This window comes from Micromonas pusilla (genome assembly GCF_000151265.4).
Source record: "Micromonas pusilla CCMP1545 genomic scaffold MICPUCscaffold_3, whole genome shotgun sequence".
Lineage (NCBI taxonomy): Eukaryota > Viridiplantae > Chlorophyta > Mamiellophyceae > Mamiellales > Mamiellaceae > Micromonas > Micromonas pusilla.
Window position 1 is genome coordinate 213587 of NW_003315884.1, and position 21817 is coordinate 235403.

General features: G+C 68.4%; 10 protein-coding genes across 10 annotated transcripts; 4 read left to right on the forward strand and 6 right to left on the reverse strand.

The window, feature by feature from the left end:
- Nucleotides 1-196: 196 nt before the first annotated feature.
- MICPUCDRAFT_55954 (uncharacterized protein) lies at nucleotides 197-2603 on the forward strand (the record flags this gene model as incomplete). The annotated part of the gene is made up of 2 exons (XM_003056626.1): nucleotides 197-1002; nucleotides 1166-2603. 2 exons carry the CDS (start codon nucleotides 197-199, stop codon nucleotides 2601-2603), a joined length of 2244 nt encoding a protein of 747 aa, XP_003056672.1.
- Nucleotides 2604-3148: 545 nt separating this feature from the next.
- MICPUCDRAFT_61989 (uncharacterized protein) lies at nucleotides 3149-5795 on the reverse strand (the record flags this gene model as incomplete). The annotated part of the gene is made up of 3 exons (XM_003057086.1): nucleotides 3149-3569; nucleotides 3747-3946; nucleotides 4650-5795. The coding sequence occupies one exon, from the start codon at nucleotides 5793-5795 to the stop codon at nucleotides 5025-5027; it is 771 nt and encodes a 256-aa protein (XP_003057132.1). The 3' UTR covers nucleotides 3149-3569; nucleotides 3747-3946; nucleotides 4650-5024.
- Nucleotides 5796-6169: 374 nt separating this feature from the next.
- On the reverse strand, nucleotides 6170-6373 carry MICPUCDRAFT_55957 (uncharacterized protein; the record flags this gene model as incomplete). The annotated part of the gene is made up of 1 exon (XM_003057087.1): nucleotides 6170-6373. The coding sequence occupies one exon, from the start codon at nucleotides 6371-6373 to the stop codon at nucleotides 6170-6172; it is 204 nt and encodes a 67-aa protein (XP_003057133.1).
- Nucleotides 6374-6890: 517 nt separating this feature from the next.
- On the reverse strand, nucleotides 6891-8700 carry RIB43A (flagellar protofilament ribbon protein RIB43a; the record flags this gene model as incomplete). The annotated part of the gene is made up of 4 exons (XM_003057088.1): nucleotides 6891-7239; nucleotides 7434-8066; nucleotides 8261-8452; nucleotides 8599-8700. The coding sequence occupies 4 exons, from the start codon at nucleotides 8698-8700 to the stop codon at nucleotides 7039-7041; spliced, it is 1128 nt and encodes a 375-aa protein (XP_003057134.1). The 3' UTR covers nucleotides 6891-7038.
- Nucleotides 8701-8857: 157 nt separating this feature from the next.
- MICPUCDRAFT_45330 (histone acetyltransferase) lies at nucleotides 8858-10851 on the forward strand (the record flags this gene model as incomplete). The annotated part of the gene is made up of 3 exons (XM_003056627.1): nucleotides 8858-9164; nucleotides 9380-9493; nucleotides 9661-10851. The coding sequence occupies exons 1-3, from the start codon at nucleotides 9126-9128 to the stop codon at nucleotides 10849-10851; spliced, it is 1344 nt and encodes a 447-aa protein (XP_003056673.1). The 5' UTR covers nucleotides 8858-9125.
- Nucleotides 10852-11169: 318 nt separating this feature from the next.
- Nucleotides 11170-13290, forward strand: MICPUCDRAFT_55960 (ATP synthase). Its single transcript, XM_003056628.1, has 2 exons — nucleotides 11170-11459; nucleotides 11659-13290. The coding sequence occupies exons 1-2, from the start codon at nucleotides 11221-11223 to the stop codon at nucleotides 13106-13108; spliced, it is 1689 nt and encodes a 562-aa protein (XP_003056674.1). The 5' UTR covers nucleotides 11170-11220; the 3' UTR covers nucleotides 13109-13290.
- Nucleotides 13246-14357, reverse strand: MICPUCDRAFT_55961 (uncharacterized protein; the record flags this gene model as incomplete). The annotated part of the gene is made up of 2 exons (XM_003057089.1): nucleotides 13246-13425; nucleotides 13578-14357. The coding sequence occupies 2 exons, from the start codon at nucleotides 14355-14357 to the stop codon at nucleotides 13312-13314; spliced, it is 894 nt and encodes a 297-aa protein (XP_003057135.1). The 3' UTR covers nucleotides 13246-13311.
- A 910-nt stretch (nucleotides 14358-15267) lies between these two features.
- MICPUCDRAFT_11302 (uncharacterized protein) lies at nucleotides 15268-15720 on the reverse strand (the record flags this gene model as incomplete). Its single annotated transcript, XM_003057090.1, has 1 exon — nucleotides 15268-15720. A coding segment is annotated over one exon (453 nt), but the record flags the coding sequence as incomplete, so codon positions are not given.
- A 679-nt stretch (nucleotides 15721-16399) lies between these two features.
- On the forward strand, nucleotides 16400-18828 carry MICPUCDRAFT_55963 (Multidrug/Oligosaccharidyl-lipid/Polysaccharide flippase superfamily; the record flags this gene model as incomplete). The annotated part of the gene is made up of 2 exons (XM_003056629.1): nucleotides 16400-17554; nucleotides 17697-18828. 2 exons carry the CDS (start codon nucleotides 16400-16402, stop codon nucleotides 18762-18764), a joined length of 2223 nt encoding a protein of 740 aa, XP_003056675.1. The 3' UTR covers nucleotides 18765-18828.
- A 514-nt stretch (nucleotides 18829-19342) lies between these two features.
- On the reverse strand, nucleotides 19343-21469 carry MICPUCDRAFT_15650 (uncharacterized protein; the record flags this gene model as incomplete). Its single annotated transcript, XM_003057091.1, has 2 exons — nucleotides 19343-20315; nucleotides 20433-21469. 2 exons carry the CDS (start codon nucleotides 21467-21469, stop codon nucleotides 19343-19345), a joined length of 2010 nt encoding a protein of 669 aa, XP_003057137.1.
- Between the last annotated feature and the right edge of the window lie 348 nt (nucleotides 21470-21817).

Consider the following 21817-nt stretch of genomic DNA (forward strand, 5'->3'; position numbering starts at 1 on the left):
TNTNTTTCCCCCCCCCCCCCCCGCGCGCGCGCGAGAGAGAAGCGACGCGCGACGGCCTCGGGCGCGGCGCGGTCGTCCGCGAGACGGGACGCGGAGGTCGCGCGCGCGTCGCGCCGGGACCGGGCTTCGTTCGGCCGGGGCGATCGACCGAATCTCGAGCGCGCGCGCGCGAACGCGAACGGCACCGCCTGCGACCATGACGACCATCGGAAAGATCACCGAGCTCGGGGACTCGCTCATCAACGCCGCGCTGGACCGCCTCGAGGACGAGCTCGAGTCCAGGCTCGACGCGACCGGCTTCGCGGGGACCAACCCCTCCTCGATCGGCGACGTCGCGCTGTCGTCCGACGCGATCGCGAGCGCGAAGGCGTGCGCGAAGTGGTGGACCGAGCTCGCGCTCGCGGAGAAGCGCGAGGACTGGACGTCCGCGGCGATGGAGATGGCATCGGCGAAGGAGGACGGCGAGGCGCGCGCGAAGGCGCTCGGCGTCGTCGCGAAGGCGGCGAAGAAGGACGCGTCGGATCCCTCCGCGGCGAGCCAGAGGGCGCTGATCAAGGCGATGGGCGACGAGGTGAACGCGACGAGGACGCGATGCGAATTCGCGGAGACGGCGTTCATGTCGACGCTGAACGATCTGGACGACGCGCCGGACCCGGCCGAGTCGCTGACGAAATCGCTCGCGGCCGCCGAGGCGCTCGGCGCGCTCGCGAGCGAGGCGGCGACGCTGCGGAGGGAGCTCGACGCGGCGAATCGAAGCCTCGCGTCCGCCGCCGCCGACGCCGCCGTCGCCGCGAGAGAGAGAGCCGAGCTCGAGGCGCTGCGCGAGTCGCGAGAGAGAGAGGTGGACGCCGCGGTCGCGACGCGCGTCGCGGACGCGGAGAAGACGGTCGCGGAGCTCGAGGTCAAGCTCGAGGCGGCGGCGGTCGCGAGAGAGAAAGCCGAGGCGGCGCTCAGGCGCGTTCTACCATCTCACACTGGTTCCCGTACGACCGCGTCGGCGCGGTGAACGCCGATCCTTAAGGACTTTTTCACCCGGCGGCGCATTTCTCCGCCCACCCCCCCACGCTTTCAATCCCGACGCACACACCTCGACGCCTTTCAACTCCGCTTCTGACGCCTTTCAACTCCACCCCGACTTCGCTTTGAATGGACCCTCGACCCTCAGGGAGACGGCGCGTCGTCACGACGACGCGCAGGGCCGGCTGTTCGAGCTCGAAGAGGCGAGAGAGCGCGGGCGCGACGTCGACGAGCGCGAGGACGCGTCTCTCGTCGAGGAGGTGGAGCGCATGCGACAGGAGACCGCGCGGTTGAGGCAGGAGCTGAACGCGCGAGGGGCGCGAGGAAGCGACGGCGCGAGCCCGGCGTGGGCGGCGGCGGCGGGGATGGGCGCCGGCGCAGGCTCCGGCTCCGGCGACGCCGGCGGCGACGGCGCGTCCGTCGCGGCGCTGAAAGAGAAGCTCGTGGTGTCGAACCGCGTCGCGGATCAGCTCAAGACCGCGATCGAGGAGACGGAACGCGCGCTCGAGCTCGCGAACGCGCGCGCGGTGGATCAGGCGGTGGACGCGGCGAGAGAGCTCGCGAACGCGAACGCGACGATCGCGGACCTGGAGCGGCGGCTGCGCGAGGCGCCGAGTCGCGCGTCGGTCGCGGCGTCGGAGGCGAAGATCGCGACGCTGCGCGCGCTCGTGGACGCGGAGGACGCGGCGGACGACGACGTCGAGCAGCTGACGCCGTTGCTCGCGGTGCAGCGGCGGAATCGGCGGCTGAGCGACGAGCTCGCGGCGTCTCGGCGCGAGACGTCGGCAGCGAAGAGGGAACTGAGAGACGCGACGCGACGCGCGGCGGACGCGACGGCGGAGCTTCGACGACGCGAGCAGACGATCGACGAGCTCGAGCAGCACCTCGTCCGCGTCGGCGGCGGCGGCGAAGGGGCTGATGGTGATAAAACGGCTAAACACGGCGCGGTACTCGACCCGGACTTGCTCCCGGTGGTGGCGGGACAGAGGGACCGGCTCAAACGCCGCGTCGAAGACCTGGAGCTTCAGACCGGGGCGTTAGAGGCCGACCTCGAGGCCTCGCGCGCGTCGGAAGCCAAGCTGAAGAGCGACAACGTGTCGCTGTTCGAAAAAGTGCGGTACTTGCAGTCGTACTACGCGGAGAAAGGCGCCGGCGCGAACGGCGGCGGCAGAGGCGGGCAGACCATCGTTCGCGTCGACGCCGCCGGCGTGCCCGCGCGGGGCGGCGTCCTGGGTGAGTTGATGCAGCGACGCGCCGCGCGCTACGGCTGCATCCCCGGCGGCGGCGTCGGCGGCGGCGCGCGCGGCGGCGGCGTCGGACTCGACGCGCTCCCCGGCGGCGACGACGGCGGCGTCGTCGCGCGTTACGATGAGGCGTACCGGCTGTCTATAAATCCGTACGAGAAATTCCGCGCGAGCGAGGAGAGCGCGGGGTTGGGTCCGGGCGGGAGAGTGGCGCGGAGCGTGCTTCGGACGCGCGCGTCGCGGACGATGTTCGCGCTGTACTTTTTGCTTCTGCACGCGACCGTGTTCTGGTGCGTCGCCGCGCGAGGGAGCGGCGCGGTAGCGGGGAGAGCGGCGAGGTAGGACGGCGACGGTAGATAGTCATCACTCAGAGTGTAGACAGAAGGCACTCCAGTGCACTGGTTCGTCTCTCGGAAAAGTCAGTTCCGGCCGCCACCAATGCTCGGATCGAGCCGCCGGTCGTCGTCTCGTCACAACGCCTCGGCGCCGCCGCACGCGTTCACCGCTCCCGCTTCCATCCCGCGCGATGTCCGACGACGATAAGAGCCCGAATCGCGAGCCGGAAGAGGCGATGGACGCCTCGGACGACGACGACGACGACGACGACAAGAGACGCGCGCGGTCGCCGGTCCGGGAGGATTCGCCGATGAGATCGCGCAGCCGCTCGCGCTCGAGATCGCCTCGCCGCTCGCCGCCGCGGCGCGACCGCGAGCGCGACCGACGCCCGTCGCCGGAGGGCGACGTCATCGAGGTCTCGGACAAGGACGCCGCGTTCGTCCTCGGCAGGGTGCGTCCCGCGCGGCGACGCCCCTCGAGCGTCTCGTCCGATCCGTCAATTCTTCCTTTCCAATCGTCGCGCCGTCATCATTCTCGTTCGTCGTCGTTTCATTGCGTTCACCTTCGTTCGTTCGTCGTTCTCGTTCGCTCGCCCGCCCCGACCCGAACGCGCCCTCATCGAACACCACCGCCGTCGTTCCCCTCGCGACCAGGGCGGCTCCACGAAGAACAAGATCGCGCGCGTCTCCGGCGCGAAGCTCGACCTCCGCGACGAGGGCAGAGGCTCGGGCGGCAAGCTGTTCATCTCCGGCGACGCCGCCGCGGTGACCCGCGCCAAGGACTACGTCGCGTTCATCCTCCAACAGCGCGTCGGCCCGGTCGCGATTGACCCTAACCTTCGCAGGGACGACCTGTCGATCGTCCGCGTCCCGACCGAGTGCGTCGGGTTCGTCATGGGACGCGGCGGCGCGGTGCTGAGGGACGTCGAGGAGGAGGGGACTCTGATGTTCTTCGCCGAGCCGAAGGACTCGGGCGCGTCCTCCTCGCACCGGTTCCCATACGACCGCGTTCGCGTTGTGAACTTCATTCCTTAAGGACTTTTCTCCCCGGCGTCTCTCTCCGCCAACCCCTCGCTCACAATCCCGACGCGCCTCGACGCCTTTCAACCTCGCTTCTGACGCCTTCGACTCCGCCCCGACGTCCCTTCAGGCGCCAAGCGGGACGAGGAGATCCTCGCGATCTTCGGGTCGAGGCGCGGGCGCAGAGGCTCGGAGCTGAAGGTGATGTCCGCGGTCGAGCACAAGAAGCCCGGGGCATTCTTAGACGGCGAGAGCTTGCGGACGCCGCTGGATCAGCCGGGCGACGGCGAGCCCGGGGACGACTTCGACTACGACACGTTTCCGTTTTCGGCGGATGAGTTTTCGTACGCGCTTGGCGCTCGCGGGAGCACGCGAAAGAAGCTCGCCGCCGCCGCCGGGTGCATCATGGAATACATCGGGACCGTGGCGTTCATCGCCGGGAACGCGCGCGAGCGGCGCCAAGGCCGCGAGTACCTCGAGTGGTTGATGACACAGCGAGAGGGGAAGTTGTACGTGGACGTGAGCGATCGCGACGACGTGACCATCGTGGAGTGTCCGAAGGCGCACGTCGGCTACGTGACGGGGCACAAAGGGGCGAACTTGCGCTCCGTGGAGCAAAAGACGCGGACGTTCATTTTCACGAACGAGCCTCCGGCGGGGGACGAGAGGGACGACGGGGACGACGACGTGAATGACGTCGACATGGACGACGACGGAGGCGGCGAGAAGAAGAAGAAGAAGAAGAAGTCGTCCGCCGCGCGCGGCGGGCGGGAGGGGTTCGAGACCATATGCGTCTTCGGCGACGACCCGAGGGATCGCCAGCGCGCGGCGCGAATCATCGAGGACGAGATCGCGTACTCCGAGAGGCGCGATCGACGCGGCGGGCGCGGCCGCAGCCGCAGCCGCAGCCGCGACCGGTACGACGACCGGGGCCGGGACAGGGACAGAGGAGGCAGGGACAGAGGAGGCAGGGACAGGTCCTACGACCGCGATTACGACGACAGGAGGAGGGACGATCGACGCGGCGGCGGCGGCGGCGGCGGCGGGTCGCGGCATCATCCGTACGGAGACAGACGAGAGCCGAGGGAGAACACGCGGAGGCACGAGGGCGAAGGGCACAGACGGGACATCTGCTACGACTTCTTGAAGGGGCGGTGCAACCGCGATCGATGCAGGTTTTCGCACGACGACTCTTCGGGCGGCGGCGGCGGAGGGAGACGCCGCAGTCGCAGTCGCAGTCGAAGCCGAAGCCGAAGCCGCGGTCGCTGAATTCGCTGATTAGCGTCGCGTCGCGAGATCAGGAGCACGTCGGTCGTCCGTGTCTCGCGTTGTACATACCACCCACGTCGACGCGTGCGCTACGAACCCTAAACCTAAACCTAAACCCCTACCCCCTACCCCCTACCCCCTACCCCTTGACCACGCCGCACGCGACGAGCAGATCGCGCGCGGCGTTGTTGATGTGCTTGAACCGATCCGGGCCGAGGTGAATCCCGCCGTACCACCGAGTCACGACGACGCACACGTCCGTCGCGTCCGTGACGTGAAGCAACCGAAGCAGCCGCCCTCCCGCGGCGCTCTCGCCGTCCTCGTCGTGGTCCGCCGCGTGCGTGCCGTTCGGGAGTTTGATCCGATAGGCCATGATGTTGTGCGTCGCGCGCGCGACTTTGCCGTCGCGTCGCAACGCGCTCATCACGACGTCCACGAGATTTGGGTCCGTCACGCCCGTCACGAGGTGCGCCTGGAACGTGCTCTTCTTCTCCGTGAACGGCGTGCCGTGCACGATGCGCGCCTCGACGTCGTCCTCGGTCCACCCCATCAGAGCGGCGTCGCCGTCGCCATCGCCGTCGTCGCCGGCGCCGCGTCGTCGTCCGCGGTGATCGCGATCGTTCGACGCGCGCTCGAGCGCGAGCGCCGCGAGCTCAGCCTCGAGCGCGTCCGCGTCCCACACGTCCCCCGTCTCCTCCTCCTCCTCCGCCGCGTCATCTTCGTCGTCGCCGTCCTCCTCCTCCTCCTCCGCGTTCGCGTCGTCTTCGCCGCCGCCTCGGAGCTCGTCCTCCTCGCGCCATCGTTCCATCGTGTCTCGGAGGCGCTCGACGACGTCGTAGACGACCTCGTCCCCCGCCCATCGCGTCGCCATCTCGCGCGTCGCGATCTCGTGCCTCCCGAACGGGAACATCTCCGGCGGCGACAGTTCGAACAGCGGCGCGGCGGAGGAGGGGTACGACGGCGGGAGGAACGCGCGGACGCGGACGCGCGACGGCGCGCGCTCGCCCGTCGCCGCGAAGTAGGCCGCGGACGTCGCGTCGGACGAGGAGGACGTCGGCACGAGGATCTCCCAGACGCACTCGTCCGCGCGGATGAAGTCGTCGCCGTAGATGGCCGCGAGGGCCTCCGCCTCCTCCGCGCGGCGCTCCGCGTCGGAGATCTCCATCGCCCTCCCCCGCGCGGCGCGCGGACTGCTATGACGAGACGCGACGACGACGACGACGGCTGATTCAGAACATTCTTTTCGCGATACAACCTGATGACTCTCGTCCTCTTCGACTCGCATCACGGCCCCGCCGCCTCCGCCGCCGCCTTCGCCGCCGCCTCCGCCGCCTCCAACGCGTCGTACCTCTTCTGCGTCGCCGCCTTCTCCGCGGCGCGCTCCGCCTGGATCTTCTCCCGGAACCGCGCCTCCGCGGCCTCCGCGGGAGAGTACGCGGGACCCGGGAGGACGTACCGAGGCGGCGCGCCGGGCTCCGTGCCCGGCATGCACGGCGTCACGAGGTTGCACTCCACCGCCTCCGCGCGGTCGGCGCCGAAGAGGAGCGCGGCGGCGCCGAGCGCGGCGGCGCGGCGGGACACCGCCGGGGGGGGCGGGGTCGTCGCCGCGCATCGCGTCGAGCGCGCCTGTCGGGAGACGCGGGGACGGGGACGGGGACGGGGACGGGGACGGGGACGGGGACGGGGACGGGACGGGATGGATGATGAGCGGCGCGTCGATCGAACGACGGACGATCGCGACTGACGCGCGAGGATAGTCTAGCTAGATAACGCGCGACCGCGGGGCGGAGACGGATCGAGGGCGGGGCGTCGTGCGCACCGCGCGCGCGGTCTTCGCGGCGGGAGCCTTCGCGGCGGCGACGCGGAAGGAGGCGACGGAGGACATGCTCTCAGACGACGGCGTGCGATGCGCGGCGCGTCGGGGACGAATGAAGCGCTCGGGCGCCGTCGGAGCGCATCATCGTCTGTTTACTGTTTTTGTGTCGTAGATTTCAGCCGTCGCGTTCGGACTCGCGACCTCGCGCGAAGCGAAGGCGGCGGTGGTTCTCCGTGATCTATCGCGCGTGATGTGATATGTACATCCATCGTCCGTCGACGCGCCCGCCGCCGCCGACCTAAGCACAGCGAGAACCGCATCCGTCGCCGTCGCGGCGTCACCGAGCCGAGTTGCCAAAGTACCCGAAATACTCCGGGCCGATGCTGTTCTCGACGAACGACCGCCGCGTCGACGCGTCCCTCTGATGCTTCTCCTCCCTCTGCGCGCGCACGGTGTTAAACACCGCCGCGCGCTGCTCCAGCTTAAACTGTTCCACCTGCTCCGCGCGCTGCTCGAGCGTCTTCCGCACCAGCTCGCTCTGCGGGTCGTTCCGTACAATGCGAACGTCGGGGTGGAGTTGAAAGGCGTCAGTTGGCGTTGAAAGGCGTCGAGGTGTGTCGGGATTGAAACCGTGGGGTGGGCGGAGAGACACGCCGGGAGAGAAAGTCCTCAAGGATCGGCGTTCACCACGCCGACGGGATCGTATGGGGACCAGTGTGAGATAGAACGCGCCTGCGCGAAGTGCGCGCGATTCGCCGCCGCCTCCTCCTCCGCCGCCGTCGCCTTGGCGTCCCTCTGCGCCTGCTGCTCCGCCGCGTACCGCAGGTGATCCTCGCGACGCATCCCCTTCCAGTGGTCCGCGCGCACGCGCGTCTCGCTCAGGTAGTTAGTCGCGCCGACGCTCGGATCCTCCGCGAGCGTCGCGTCGACCGCCACCGCCTCCGCCTCCGCCTCCGCGGCGGCGTCCGACGCGTGCTTCTCTTCGATCGCCCTCGCGAGCGCCTCCTCCGCGAGCGCCGCGTTCTCGCGCGCGACGTCCCTCTCGAACGCGCGCCGCGCCTCCTCCTGCGCGGCGACGACCGCGCTCTGGTACGCCTCCTGCTGCTTCACGAGCTCGCCGTGCGCGATCTCCGCCTCTTGCTCCGCGAGCGTCGCTGCGTCGCGCTCGGCTTGTTGCGCGTCGCACCACGCGCGTTGCTGCGCCGCCTGGACGCGTCGGCGCTCGCCCGCGCGCAGGTCCTCGCCCTCGAAGACTTGCGCGGAGGAGACGCCGATTCGCGCGTCGGCGTCGCCGACGCGCGCGGGGAGGGAGTTGCGCGTCGCGTTGGGGTCGCTGAGATCGTACTCGCGTCGCTGCTCCTTTTTCTGTTGGAACGAACGAAGACGCGGAGCGCGCGGGGTGAGCGAAATTTCCAAATTGGGTCAGACGCGGGGACGGACGGACGGATGGATCTAGGCGGGAGCCGCGCGCCGCGCGAGGATCGCGCGCTCGACGCCCGCGCGCGAAGAAGGGAAAGCCTCAACGCGCCGCGCGGTCGCCGCCGTCGATGGGCGCGCACCTGATGCTCCTTGCGGAATTCCGCGACGTTTCTGTTGAGCGCCGCTTGCACCTCTCGGCGCTCTTGCTCCATCAGCACGAGCTGCTTGTCGTAGTACGCCGTCATCGACGCGTGGTGCTTGTCGTACTCCGCCTCGCGCGCGGCCGCGAGCTGCTTCTCCGCCTTCTGCGCCGCGAGCGCGTTGACGTCGACCTGAAGATCGAGGCGGGAGAGGAGGGAAGGAGCGACGCGTCGGCGCGGCGGTCGAGACGACGAATGATGGATGCGCCCCCTAAAAGGGGTACGACGACTCTCTGACCGGGGGCGACGGAGGACGACGGCGAGAAGACGCGACGCACCCCGAAGTTGCGCTGCTTCGCGTTGAAGATGAGACGCTTACGCTCCTCCATGTCGAACCGCTTCGTGCGCGGGAAGCGCGGATCGCCGATGATCGCGCTCATCGTGCGTGCGACGCTCCAGGAGCGCGCGGGCGGATGTGGACGGGTGATGCATTTTTAGTAGTCCCCGCTGGAGGAACGTTCATCCGTGGTCGGTCGACCGGTCCCCGCGTGCGGCGAGCACCGCCCCGCGCTCGCGCGAGCCGCGCACACCGACGAGCGCGCCGAGCCAACGCACGCGGTCGCGACGACCGCGCGTCAGTCGCCGGCTCGCGAAGCGCGCGCGCACGCGCGGAAGGAGGGCGCGAGAGCGCGCGCTCGCGTCGAGGGAAGAAGGGCTTCGAGCGCGCGACGCGACGGCGAAGAATCGAGGCGCGAGATCTCACGCGCGTGGGGCGCTCCGACACGCGACAACAGCGCGGATCGAACGGTCGATCGCGGAGAGGCGCGGGACCGGCGACGGGAGGAAACGCGGGACGCGCGACGCGATGACGGGCAAGGAAAACGACACGCCGAAGACGGAGAAGGTGCGCGCGTCGCGACCGCCGTCGAACCCTCCCCCGCGTCGCGATCCCTCGCGCGCGCGTCGCGGGCGCACCCTCGATCCTTCCGCCCTTCCCGCCAACGCGTCAGTCGCGCTTCTGTTCGTCCTCTCGCGAACGAATAATTAATTAATCTAATCTGATCGATCGTCCTGACGCTCTCTCTCTCTCTCTCTCTCCCTCCCTCCCTCCCTTCGCAGCAGGATGGCGAGGAAAAGCAGGAAAAGAAGGCGCACCACACCGGCGGCAACGCCCGCCCGCCCGTGGACACCTCCCTCCTCCCCCCGAAGCCCAAAGAGGAGGACGTCGTGAAGGTGCGTTCTATACACTGGTTCCCATACGACCGCGTCGGCGTGGTGAACGCCGTTTCTTAAGGACTTTTCCCGGCGCATCTCTCCGCCCATCCCTCGCTTTCAATCTCCGCCCTCGGCGCCTTTCAACTTCAACTGACGCCTTTCAACTCCACCCCGACGTCGTGAAGGTCAAGCACGCGGCGTCGGGCGTGATGCTTCCGCTCGACGTCGGCGCGCGCGTGAGCTGCCGTTGGCGCGACGGCCAGATGTATCCGGTGCGCGTGATCGAGCGCAGGGCTGGGCCGAAGGGCGTCCTGGGGCAGGAGGAGTACGAGTACTACGTGCACTACGAGCAGTTTAATCGGCGGTTGGACACGTGGGTGACGATCGCGGACATGGATCTCGACACGGCGGAGACGGATGACGACAAGAAGAAGCGCAAGGCGGAGGAGGTGGACGAGGAGCACGCGGATTTCGACCCGAACGCGCTGAGGGAGCACGAGGAGTGCACGAAGGTGCGCAACATCTTGTCCGTGGAGCTGGGGAGGCATCAGATGGACACGTGGTACTTCTCGCCGTTCCCGCCCGAGTACACGACGTGCAAGAAGCTCTACTTTTGCGAGTTCACGCTCAACTTTTTCAAGCGGAAAGAGCAGCTGCAACGGCACCTGCGCAAAAACGAGATGTACCACCCGCCCGGGGACGAGATCTATCGCAACGAGACGCGAGGGCGGACCGCGGCGTTCTTCGAGATCGACGGCAAGAAGGACAAGATCTTCTGCCAGAACCTGTGCTACCTCGCGAAGTTATTCCTGGACCACAAGACGCTGTACTACGACGTCGACTTGTTTCTGTTTTACGTCTTGTGCGAGGTGGACGAGCGAGGGTATCACATCGTCGGCTACTTCTCCAAGGAGAAGTGCTCCGAGGAAGGGTACAACCTCGCGTGCATCCTCACGCTCCCGGCGTACCAGCGGAAAGGCTACGGCAAGATGCTCATCTCGTTCTCGTACGAGCTCTCGAAGAAGGAGGGGAAGGTTGGCACGCCCGAGCGGCCGCTGTCCGATCTCGGCCTCGTGTCCTACCGCGGGTACTGGACGCGCGAGCTGCTCGCCATCTTAAAAGACCCGTCCCGCGCGGTCATGTCCATCAAGGACCTCAGCGAGCTCACGATGATCAAGACCGAGGACATCATATCGACGCTGCAGCACTTGAACCTCTTGGCGTATCAGAAGGGCGCGTACGTGATCTGCGCGGCGCCGGAGATCATCGAGAAGCACCTCAAGGAGGCGGGGTCGCCGGGCGTGGAGGTGGATCCGTCGAAGCTGATCTGGACGCCGTACAACGCGGAGAAGGAGTACCAGAACTTCCGCGGGTGAGGTTCGAGCGCGCGGCGCGCGCGCGGGGGGGCGAGCGGAGACGTTCGCGCGGCGGAGGGGGAGAGGGGAGAGGGAGTGTGATCATCATCGAAAGATTATTCCTAAAAATAGTGCGCAGCCGTTCGCGAGTCGATTTCTACTCGCGCGGACGTGCAGTGAAAATCTGTGATCCGTCCTTTCGCGATTAACTCGAGAACGACGGTTTAATTTTCGTAGACTCGAGCGAAAGGACCCAAGCCCTAGAACGCAGCGACTTGAAAAGGGAGTAATCGGCGCCGCTGCGCGCACTTCGCACGCGCGCGCGACTGTCCGGTACCTCACCGCGGCACGTCCAAACCGTAGATTAGCATCGTTCCGTGAACGAGCGCGATGATGCGTCGCGTCGCGAGCTCGATCCTGCGCGCCCAAGCGAGGAATGGCGTCCGCGCGTCCAACTTTCGCTTCGCCCCCTCCGCGCTCACGACGGAGGGTTTCAAGGCCCCCGACGCGATCGCGCGCGCGTTCGGGACCTCCGCGCCCGTCGCCGCGATGGGCGCGCAGGAGCTCTCCTCGCTCCTCGAGGAGAGGATCTCCGGGCACTACTCCGCGCTCGACATGGCGGAAATTGGGTGCGTGAACCGCCGATCGCCCGACGCGGATCCCCCGCCCGTCCGTTCGCCCTCGACCGATCTTGAAGCGTCCGTTCGCGAAGAAGGAAAGATCCGACCGCGTTCGTCCTCCGATCGGTCGATCGACGCCGCGCCGCGCCAACACGCTGACGACGCCCCCTTCCCCCCGCGCGCGCTCCCCCCCGTCCCTCTCCCCCAGCCGCGTCCTATCCGTCGGCGACGGCATCGCGCGCGTGTACGGCCTGAACAACATCCAGTCCGGCGAGATGGTCGAGTTCGCCTCGGGCGTCAAGGGCATGGCGCTCAACCTCGAAAACGACAACGTCGGCGTCGTCTGCTTCGGCTCCGACACCTCCATCAGCGAGGGCGACATCGTGAAGCGCACGGGCACCATCGTCGACGTCCCGGTCGGGCGCGGCATGCTCGGGCGCGTCGTCGACGGCCTCGGCAACGCCATCGACGGGAAGGGCGCGCTGACGGATGTGACGCAGCGTCGCGTCGAGATCAAAGCGCCGGGCATCATCGTCCGCAAGTCCGTGCACGAGCCGATGCAGACGGGTCTGAAGGCGGTCGACTCGCTCGTGCCCATCGGCCGCGGGCAGCGCGAGCTCATCATCGGCGATCGCCAGACGGGCAAGACGGCGATCGCGATCGACACGATCATCAACCAGAAGGGGGTGCACGACTCTGGCGCGGAAAACGAGAAGCTCTACTGCGTGTACGTCGCCGTCGGACAGAAGCGGTCCACGGTCGCGCAGCTCGTGAAGCAGCTGAAGGATAAGGGCGCGCTGGACTATTCCATCATCGTCGCCGCGACGGCGTCCGATCCCGCGCCGCTGCAGTTCCTCGCGCCGTACGCCGCGACCGCGATGGGGGAGTACTTCCGCGACAACGGCATGCACGCGCTCATCATCTACGACGATCTCTCGAAACAGTCCGTGGCGTACCGCCAGATGTCGCTCCTGCTTCGCCGCCCCCCCGGTCGCGAGGCGTTCCCCGGCGACGTCTTCTACCTCCACTCGCGCCTTCTCGAGCGCTCGGCGAAGATGTCGGACGAGGTTGGCGCCGGGTCGATGACGGCGCTACCCGTCGTCGAGACGCAGGGCGGCGACGTCTCCGCGTACATCCCGACCAACGTCATCTCCATCACGGACGGTCAGATCTTCCTCGAGACGGAGCTCTTCTTCAAGGGCATCCGCCCCGCGATCAACGTCGGTCTGTCCGTGTCCCGCGTCGGGTCCGCGGCGCAGATGAAGGCGATGAAGCAGGTGTCGGGCTCGCTGAAGCTCGAGCTCGCGCAGTACCGAGAGGTTGCGGCTTTCGCGCAGTTCGGCTCTGACCTCGACGCGGCGACGCAGTACCTGCTCAACCGCGGGAGCAGGCTGACGGAGGTGCTGAAGCAAGGGCAGTTCGTGCCGATGCCGATCGAGGTGCAGGTTGTCGTCATCTACGCCGCGACGAAGGGGTACCTCGACAAGGTGGACATAAAAAACATCGGGGCGTTCGAGGAGGGTTTGCTGAAGGAGGTGCCGACGTCGCTGTTGGACACGATTCGCAACGAGAAGGTGATCTCCGACGCGACCGACGCGAAGCTGAAGGAGCTCTGCTCGAAGTACACCGAAGGGTTCCTCGCGACGCAGTCCGCGTGAGCTCTCGAGCGGCGAGACGAGAAGACTTCCTTCGCGCGCGGCCGTCGACGGGCGAGATAAGACGGCGCGAGAGGAGAAGAGAACCGACCGGTGGCGGCGGCGCGCGCCCGTAACCGTCGGTGATGTAACCAGAAAATAACCTTACCTCTGCACTTGTTATCAAAGAGAGACACATCTCGACTACTGAACGCCCGCTCATAAATCTATTCGACACGACGACGCTTCGAGACGCGAATCGTCACCCGCCCCACGCGAGCGTCTCGCCGTGCGCGCCGAGAAACGCGGCGAGCGACGTCCCCTCCGGCGCGTGCCGCGCTCTGCTCGAGGGTAATTGTCCATACGAAGCGATCGCGGGGTGGAGCGCGGGGGCGCGTCAGTCGGAGTCGCGAGGCGTCGAGAGCGAGGGGCGTGCGGAGAGACGCGAGCGCGGTCGCGCGGGGACGAGCGAGCGCGAGGAACGCGTGTTCACGCGCCTGAGTTTTTCCGCGACGTCGACGCCTAGGCTCGCGTCTTGGCTCCCGTATCTCACCTCCGGCGGGCTCAGCGTCGGCTTCTCCCAGTTCGTCATCGTCAGCCGCTTCGTCTTGTGCGACGTCGACACGTCGTTTGCGAGCGCGAGCGCCTTGAGCCCGCACCCGCCCTCGTGCCCGAGCCGCCTCGCGACGTCCGCGAGCTCCGCGACGCGCACCGTCGTCGTCGTCTTCGTCGTCTTCGTCGTCGTCGTCGTCGCCGCCGCGTCGCCACCGCCGCCGCCCGGGAAGTCCCTCGCGAGCTTCCGCACGTCCTGCTTCACGCCGACGCCGACGAGGATGACGTTCGGGTGCGTCATGAGCGCGAGGATGTCCGCGTGCAGCGTCGCGTGGCCGACGAGCCGCGTCAGCACGCTCAGACCGCGCGCGTGCAGCTGCAGCAGCGCGACGCGATTAGGGGGCTCGCCGCGGACGTAGTTCGGCTTCCACTCGACGTCGAAGCCGACGGGCAACGCCTCGGCGTCGTCGTCGTCCAACCCCGCGCGCCAGGCGCGCGTCGCCTCCGCGGCGTGCGCCTGATCGCGCGTGCACACGACGGTCGCGTCCGGCCACGAGGGATCGGGACCGCGCCCTCCGATCTCGAGCCAGCACCCGCGGCAGAACCAGTTCCCGTCGACGCCGTCCCACTGGCACGCGACCACGGACGCGCACGTGCCGCACTCGGTGACGACGGGGACGAGGAAGACGTCGTCCGGCGGCCCCGGCGCGCGCGGCGGCATCGCGGCGCGCGCGGGGGGGCGCGACGGGACGAGTGACGTTTGCGTGAAGCGATTTTGAGCGGTCGTGGCCGCGAGCTGCCGTTTACGAATTCGTAAACGTTTCTATTCGCGTCCAGGTGCGTCCCATACACTGGTTCCCATACGACCGCGTTCGCGTGGTGAACGCCGATCCTTAAGGACTTTTCCCGTCGTCTCTCTGCGCCCACCCCACGGTTTCAATACCCGCCCTCGACGCCTTTCAACTCCACCTGACGCCTTTGAACTCCACCCCGACATTCGCTCGTATAGAACGACCCTCTATTCGCGGACTACCTACGCGCTCCTACAGCTTCGCCCTGGGCGCGAGCCCCGCGGCGGCTCGCATCTTCGCGAAGAACGACGCCGGCAGCGCGTCGTACTGCGCGAACGCGCGAGCGCGCTCCTCCCTCCGCGCGTCCGCGTACGCCAGCCCGTCCAAATCTCGGCGCGCGCGTTTACACCCGACGCCGCCGCGGAGATTCGCGGCGCTCGTCGCGAGCGCCGTCGCCGCCTCCATCAACCTCGGCGTCTCCGTCTCCACCCCGCCGCGGCGTCTGTCGCTACTCTCGCTGCCACTACTCTCGTCACCGCCGGCGCCGTCCGCGCGCAGGTAGTACGCGTCGTCGTCCTCCTCCTCCTCCACGACGCGGTGCACGAGCCCGAGCCTCGGGGTCGAGGGTCCATCGAGCGATGATGTCGGGGCGGAGTTGAAAGGCGTCAGAAGCGGAGTTTAAAGGCGTCGAGGTGCGTCGGGATTGTGAGCGAGGGGTGGGAAGAGAAAAAGGACGGCAAAAGTCCTTAAGGATCGGCGTTCACCAAGCCGACGCGGTCGTATGGGGACCAGTGTGAGAGATTGAACGCACCTCAGCGCCGCGTCGGCGTCGAGCGGCGCGCCGGCGAGGCTGACCGCGTTGGCCGCCTTCGCGCCCACGATCCGCGGCAGCTTCGCGCTCAGCCCCCACGACGGCAGCAGCCCCAACTTCGCGTGCGTGTCTATCCACGCCGCGCGCGGCGAGCACACGAGGACGTCGCACGCGAGCGCGAGCTCGAATCCGGCGTTTACGGCGACGCCGTTTATCGCGCCGACGATGAGAAAATCGCAGCGTTCCATCTGATGGACGATGTCGTTCGTGAGGTCGTTCGCGTCCATCTTGAACACGTCCTCCGCCGCGCTCAGGTCGATTCCGGCGCTGAACGCTTTTCTTCCGCGCGCGGCGAGGACGCACGCGCGGACGGCGGGATTTTCGGCGTCGCGAAGCTCCCTGAACGCTCGCGCGAGGTGGACGAGCATCGGTCTCGTGATGGCGTTCGACGTCGACGGCGCGTCGATGGTGACGACCGCGACGCGCGCGTCGGCGTCGAGTCGTTCGACGCGGATGGACATCGCGCGCGCGGCGCGGGCGGAGGGGGGGGGCGTCGACTCGCGGACGGACGACGCGGAGGAGGAGGAGGAGGAGGAGGAGGAGCAGCGGACGCGCCGACTGTTTGGCACTGCGTTGTTGAGTCGAGCTTTCTGCGTGCGTGAAAGCCAGGTGAAAGCTTTCTGTGCTGGAACCGTCCGAGACTCCGAGTCATAGTCGGGCGAATTTAGACCGTCGTTCTTGAGTCACCGGCGTCGGATGTGCTCTTCTTGGTCAGATTTCATCGGAAAGAACAGAGATCGCTTTTCGTCGACGCGTTTTTAACGGCGACACCGCGGCCGCCTCCGCGCGCACTCCGCTTCGCGCGTGGCACGCCCGAATCGACGCGCCGCGCGTTCGTGGACGCCCCGGCACCGCGTCGCGCGCCGCTCGCGCGAGGAACGAAGCGGAAGGAACGAGGCGACGCGCCAGCGCGCGTCGCGACGAACGCGGCCGGCGCATTCGTCGTCTACGATTCGACGCGTCGCGTGCTTCGCGCCGCTCCCGACGCCGACGCGTCCTCCCCCGCGCCCTCGCGCGCACGAGACGCGACGCCGCCGGACGACGGCGTGGATGCCGCGTCGGTAACGCCCCGCGCTTCGTGACGTCTCATCGCGCGAGAGGATGACGCCGGCGACCGCGGCGACGACGCTCGCGCGCGGCGCGGCGGCGGCGGCCGTCGTCCGCGCGTCGTCATCGTCGCGGTCGTCGTCGTCGTCGTCGCGTCGCGCGCCCGCGCGCCCCGCCGCGGCGGCGCCGAGCGGCGCGTCGCCGTGGACGCGCCGCCCGGCGCGCCGCCGCGTCCGCGACGATGACAGCGCGCGCGCGAGGGCGCTCGCCTTCGACGGCGGCGCGGAGCCGCCGCGACGCCGACGCGACCGCGATCGCCGCGACGTCGCGTCGTCGAAGACGTCCGCGGAAGAGGACGCGCTCGAGCTGAGGTACGAAGCCGCGCGCAGCGAGTACGGCGAGCTCAGGCGACGCGAGGCTGGCGCGAGCGTGGACGTCCTCGAGAAGGACGCGGACCTCGACGACGAAGACGCGGACCTCGACGACGAAGACGACGAAGACGCCGCCGACGACGCCGCGCGCGACCCTCTCGTTTCGTACAGCGAAGCCGCCGCGTCGCAGCTCAACGCCGTGGACGTCGGCGAGGACATGGAGACCAGGGAGGGGTGGATCGGATACAAGGCCCTCCTCGCGCAAATCACGCTGCTCGGGCTTCCCGCGCTCGTGAACAGCTGCATAGAGCCGGTGCTGAGCTCGGCGGAGACGGCGTGCGCCGCGAAGATTGGGACGATTTATCTCGCCGCGCTCGCGCCGACGACGTCGCTGTTCTCTTTCGCCGCGGAGGTGTGCTACGCGCTGTCCATCGTCGTCACGACCGCGGTCGCGAAGGTGTCCGCGGCGGCGGCGGCGGCGGCGGCGGACTCGAACTCGAACTCGAACTCGAACTCGAACTCGAACTCGAACTCGAACTCGAACTCGACGATCGCCGCCGCGGAGGACGACGGCGGCGCGGCTGTGGACGGCGGCGAGCTCCCTCGGATGGTCACCGCCGCCGTCGGCGCGGCGTTCGTCAGCGGCGGCGTCCTCGCCGCCGGCCTCGCGGTCGCGGCCGGCCCGCTGCTCGCCTTCATGCACGTCCCTCCCGCGGCGGCGCCCGTCGTGAAGAGCTACGTCGTCGTCCGCGCGCTCGGGTTGCCGTTCTTCGCCGCGTCCAACGCCGCGGAGGCGCGTTCATATTTACACTGGTTCCCATACGACCGCGTCGGCGTGGTGAACGCCGATCCTTAAGGACTTCCTTTTTCTCCTCGGCGATTCTCTCCGCCCGCGCCACGGTTTCGATCCCGACGCGCCGCGACGCCTTTCAACCTCGCTTCTGACGCCTTTCAACTCCGCCTTTCAACATCGCTTTCAGGGGGTCTTCGTCGGCCAACGCGACGGCGTCACGCCGATGCGCGCGTGGACGAGCACGGGGCTCGCGACGCTCGCGATGCTCCTCGCGGCCGCGCACCCGGAGTGGGGGCCGTTCGGGTGGGGACTCGTCGGAGCCGCGGGCGCGATCGCGGCGGGGCAGGTGTTCACGTTCGCGGTGTTCCTCCGAGGGCTCGTGAGGGACGGGCTGTTGATCTCGCCGTTCGGCGGCGCGGACGCGGACGCGGACGCGGACGCGGATTCCGCCGCGACGCGCATCCCCGGCGCCGACGTCGCGGGTCTCGGCGGCGGCGCGGGTGAAAAAGTCGTGGCCGCGTGCCTCGCGTCCGTCGCTGCGTGCAGACAAGCCGCGGACGTCATCAATCGCTCGAAGATGCTCAGCGAGATCGGCTGGCTCTTCGTCGGCGCGTTTTCGAGGATGGGGACCTACGCGGCGATCACCGCGTCCGCGTCGTCGTTGGGCGTCGTCCCGGGCGCCGCGCACAAGGTGGCGCTGGAGGTTTTCTGGCTCCTGTCGTTCCTCACCGAGCCCGTGTTCACCGCGTGCAACGCGCTGCTCCCGCGCGAGCTCGGCGCCGGCCGGTATCAGAGCGCGAGAAAATTCCGCGGCGCGCTCGTCGCCGTCGCCGCTGCGCTCGGCGCCGTCCTGGCCTCCGTCGCGGCGGCGGTGACGACCACGGGGGCCTTCTCCGACGACCCGCTCGTGACGACCGCGCTGCGTACGCTGACGATCCCGGTCGCGGCGTCGCTGGGGCTCAGCGCGACCGTGTACGGGATCGAGGGAAGCATCATCGGCGCCGGGGAGGTGGGGTACCTCGGGCGGACGCACCTGAGAGATTTTTTCGTCGTGTTGGCGTTGTTAAAGACGCACGAGACGTTCGCGTGCTTCGGCGGGGGGTTGGAGGGGGTGTGGTGGGTCTGCGCGACGTTCCAGGGGCTTCGGATCGCGCAGCATTGGCTGCACCTGGAGGCGAAGAAGCCGTTTTGGAGCCCGGCGGAGAGGAGGGACGGGAAGGCGAGGAAGACGATCGGGTTGAAGACCGCCGCGTGACGCGCTCGTCATTTTATCATTATTTTCGCGTTGAACGATTTGAACGATATCCATTCTTTATCACATCCATCACATCATCATCGCTCGCTCGCTCGCTCGCTCACGTGTACTTCCCCCCCGGGCCGAAGCTGTAGAACTCGTTGAAGTCCAGCCGCGCGCACAGCGACGCGAGGTTCGGCTCCAGGTGCGTCGACGCGTTGAGCGATTCCAACAGCTCGCGAAGCTGAAAGTCAAACTCGCGCTCGAGCTCCGACGCGGTCGCGACGAACGCCTCGTCCTCCGCGGCGTCCACGACCGCCGCCGCCGCGTCCGCGCGCGCGTTCATCCTGTCGATGGCGCTCGTCGCGCTCCGCTTCCCCGCGAAGCCTTCCTCTTCGCCGCCCAGAGACTTCCGCCCCGCCGCCGTCGCCGCGGAGTTCTCCGCGTCGGACGCGAGCCTCAGGGTCGTTCCATACAAAGCGAAGTTGGAGTGGAGTTGAAAGGCGTCAGTTGGAGTTGAAAGGCGTCGAGGGCGGGGATTGAAAGCGAGGGACCCTGGGCGGAGAGAGAGGACGGGAAAAGTCCTTAAGGATCGGCGTTCACCACGGCGACGGGGTCGTATGGGAACCAGTGTATAGAACGCACCTCGCGCTCGCGTCGGCGAATCTCAAACACGCCGACTTGATTTTCTCCAGCCGCCGCAAGATCGTCGGCCAGAACAGCATGCCCTCCTTCATGCACGCGTCCAAGAACGCGTCGTGCTCCGCCGCGAGCTCGTCCACGTTGGACGCCTCCGCGATCTTCGCCTCGAGCCGGTGCCAGTTGGGCTCGACGACTTCGCACGCGAGGTAGTAGACGAAATTTTGAAGGAAATGCAGCATGCGTTGAGAGAGGATGTACGCGCGGCCGAGCGACCCCGCGTCCGCGGTCGCGGTCGCTCGCGTCGCGCTGGACTGCCACGTCTGCCACGTGGCACACAACCGTCTTTCCACGTGTTTGCAGTGGAACATGTGGCGGAACAGGAGCTGATATTTCGTCAGCGCGCGTCGCGACAGCACGAGCGACACCGGCCACGGCGCCTCGTAATCCAGCGTGAACGTCTCGAACCCGGTCAACCTGAGCGCTTCTTTCGGGGTCATCGCGACGTGCGCTTCGTCGCCGTCGTACGCCACCCCGCCCGCGCCGGTCCCGTCGTCGCGCAGCGACTGAATCGACAGAAGCTGGTGGATGATCCCCTGGCGTTCCAACGCGCACGTGAGGTCCTCGTTGTGAGGGTCGGACGACGCCGAGGACAGCTTCAACGACAGCTCGAGTAGGCTCTGGAGCTTATCGACGCTGATGTCCGGCGCGCGCTTCGAGAGCTGCTCGCCCGCGATGTCCACGAAGTGCACGAGGAAGTCGCCCTTGTCCAGAAGGAAGTAGCGCTTCATGGAGAGCAGACGCGCGCGGAGATCGCCTTCGATCAAGACGTTGCGAAGCAACGCGTTCGACGCGTGCTTGAACGCGGCGTTGATCCGCGTCGCGTGCGTCCCCCGCGCGTCCGCGCCGAGGGCGATCCGCCCGAGGCCGTCGCTCGGGAGCGGGGGGAGGTCGAACGCGGCCGCGTCGTCGTCGTCGGCGGCGGCGCCGGCGGCGCCGGCGGCGGCGTTTGAAATCGTACCCGCCGCCGCCGCGGATCCCCTGGAGAACGTGCTCTCGCGCAACGCCGTGAGGTACTTCCCCGTCGTCAGAACCTTCTCCGCGAGGTCGCCGCCCAAGAACACCGGGACGTCCTCCCGCAGCGTGTACCGCGCGGACCAGTACCGCGAGTCGTACTCCTCGGAGAGCGACGCCTTGTCCAGGTCCGCGCGTTCGACGATCAAAAATTCGTCGTACGGATCCTCCACCCGCCCCTCGTACACCCACCTCTCCACAGCCTTCGCGTACGGCGCCGCCGCCGCGCGAAGCAGCCGCAGCAAGAGATCCCTCGCCGCGACGTCGCCCGCGCGCGCGCGCGCTTCTCGATGCAGGTGGTTCAGCAAGGGCGCGCCTCGCAGTCCCGGCGCCGACGCGGCGACGCGCGCCAACAGCGCCAACGCCGGCGCCGCGGGCTGTACGTAAAACCACAGCGCCTGCAGCGACAGCCGCCCGAGGTTCTTCTGGTGCTCCAGCTGCACGATCATCGTGTGCCAGTCGTGGAGCAGCTCGCTCATCTCCGCCGCGAGCGCGTGGCCGACGAGGCCGCTCTCGAACCGACGCGCGCGCTCCGCGTAGTCGGACGCCGTCGCCGCGGCGGCGCACAGCGGGAGCGCTTCTTTCGCGAGCGCGCGCAGCGACGGTTCTAATCCCTCGGAGATGTGAAACGTCACCACGCCTCCCGCGCCGCCGCCGGATCGCGAGGCGGTGACGTAGCGCCCCTCGACGCCCATCATCGCGTAGAGTAAGTCGTCGATCACGAGGAGTTCCTGGCACGCGGTGTCGTACTCTCCCAGCGGTTTCGGCGCGTCGCGCGCGACCGATGAACCGCCCGCGCCCGAGCCCAAGTGCGACCCGGTCAAGAACGGTCGATCGGACGTCCACGCCGGGAGCGTCGGGAAGTCGCGCCCCTCCACGAGCGCGTCGCCCGGCGCGCGGCGCGCGGCGACGACGGCGAACGCCGCCGCGTCTTCTCCTTCTCCCCGCGAAGAATCTCGCACTCTCGCCGCCGCCGGCGGCGTCGCCGCGCCGCCGAGGTCCAACCCCTCCATCCTTCGCCGCACCTCCGGCGTCATCACCCCGAGCGCGTCCGCGAGCGCTGCTCCCGCGCCGCCGCTCCCGCTCCCGCTCCCGGCGCCGCCGCCGCCGCTGCTCGAATACGCGGGGTTATGCGTCAGCGTCTTTCCGTCCATGGTTTTGAATCCCGTCATCCCCGGGGACGACCGACGTCCCTCGGGATCCGCGGCGAGCGCGTTCTCCTCGCTCGCGAACGTGAACTCCCCGGTGCTCGCGTTCGGGGGGTCGCGCGACAGCGAGCTGATCTCCGCGTCGTTCGGGGACGCGCCCACCTCGGACGCGACGCCGGCGCCGCGCGAGAAGTCGAAATCGGCGGTGTCGTC

Coding starts and splice junctions, on each gene's coding strand:
- MICPUCDRAFT_55960 (XM_003056628.1), top strand. CDS start 11,221: ATGATGCGTCGCGTCGCGAGCTCGATCCTGCGCGCCCAAGCGAGGAAT. Junction 11,460..11,658: donor CTCGACATGGCGGAAATTGG/GTGCGTGAACCG, acceptor CCTCTCCCCCAG/CCGCGTCCTATCCGTCGGCG.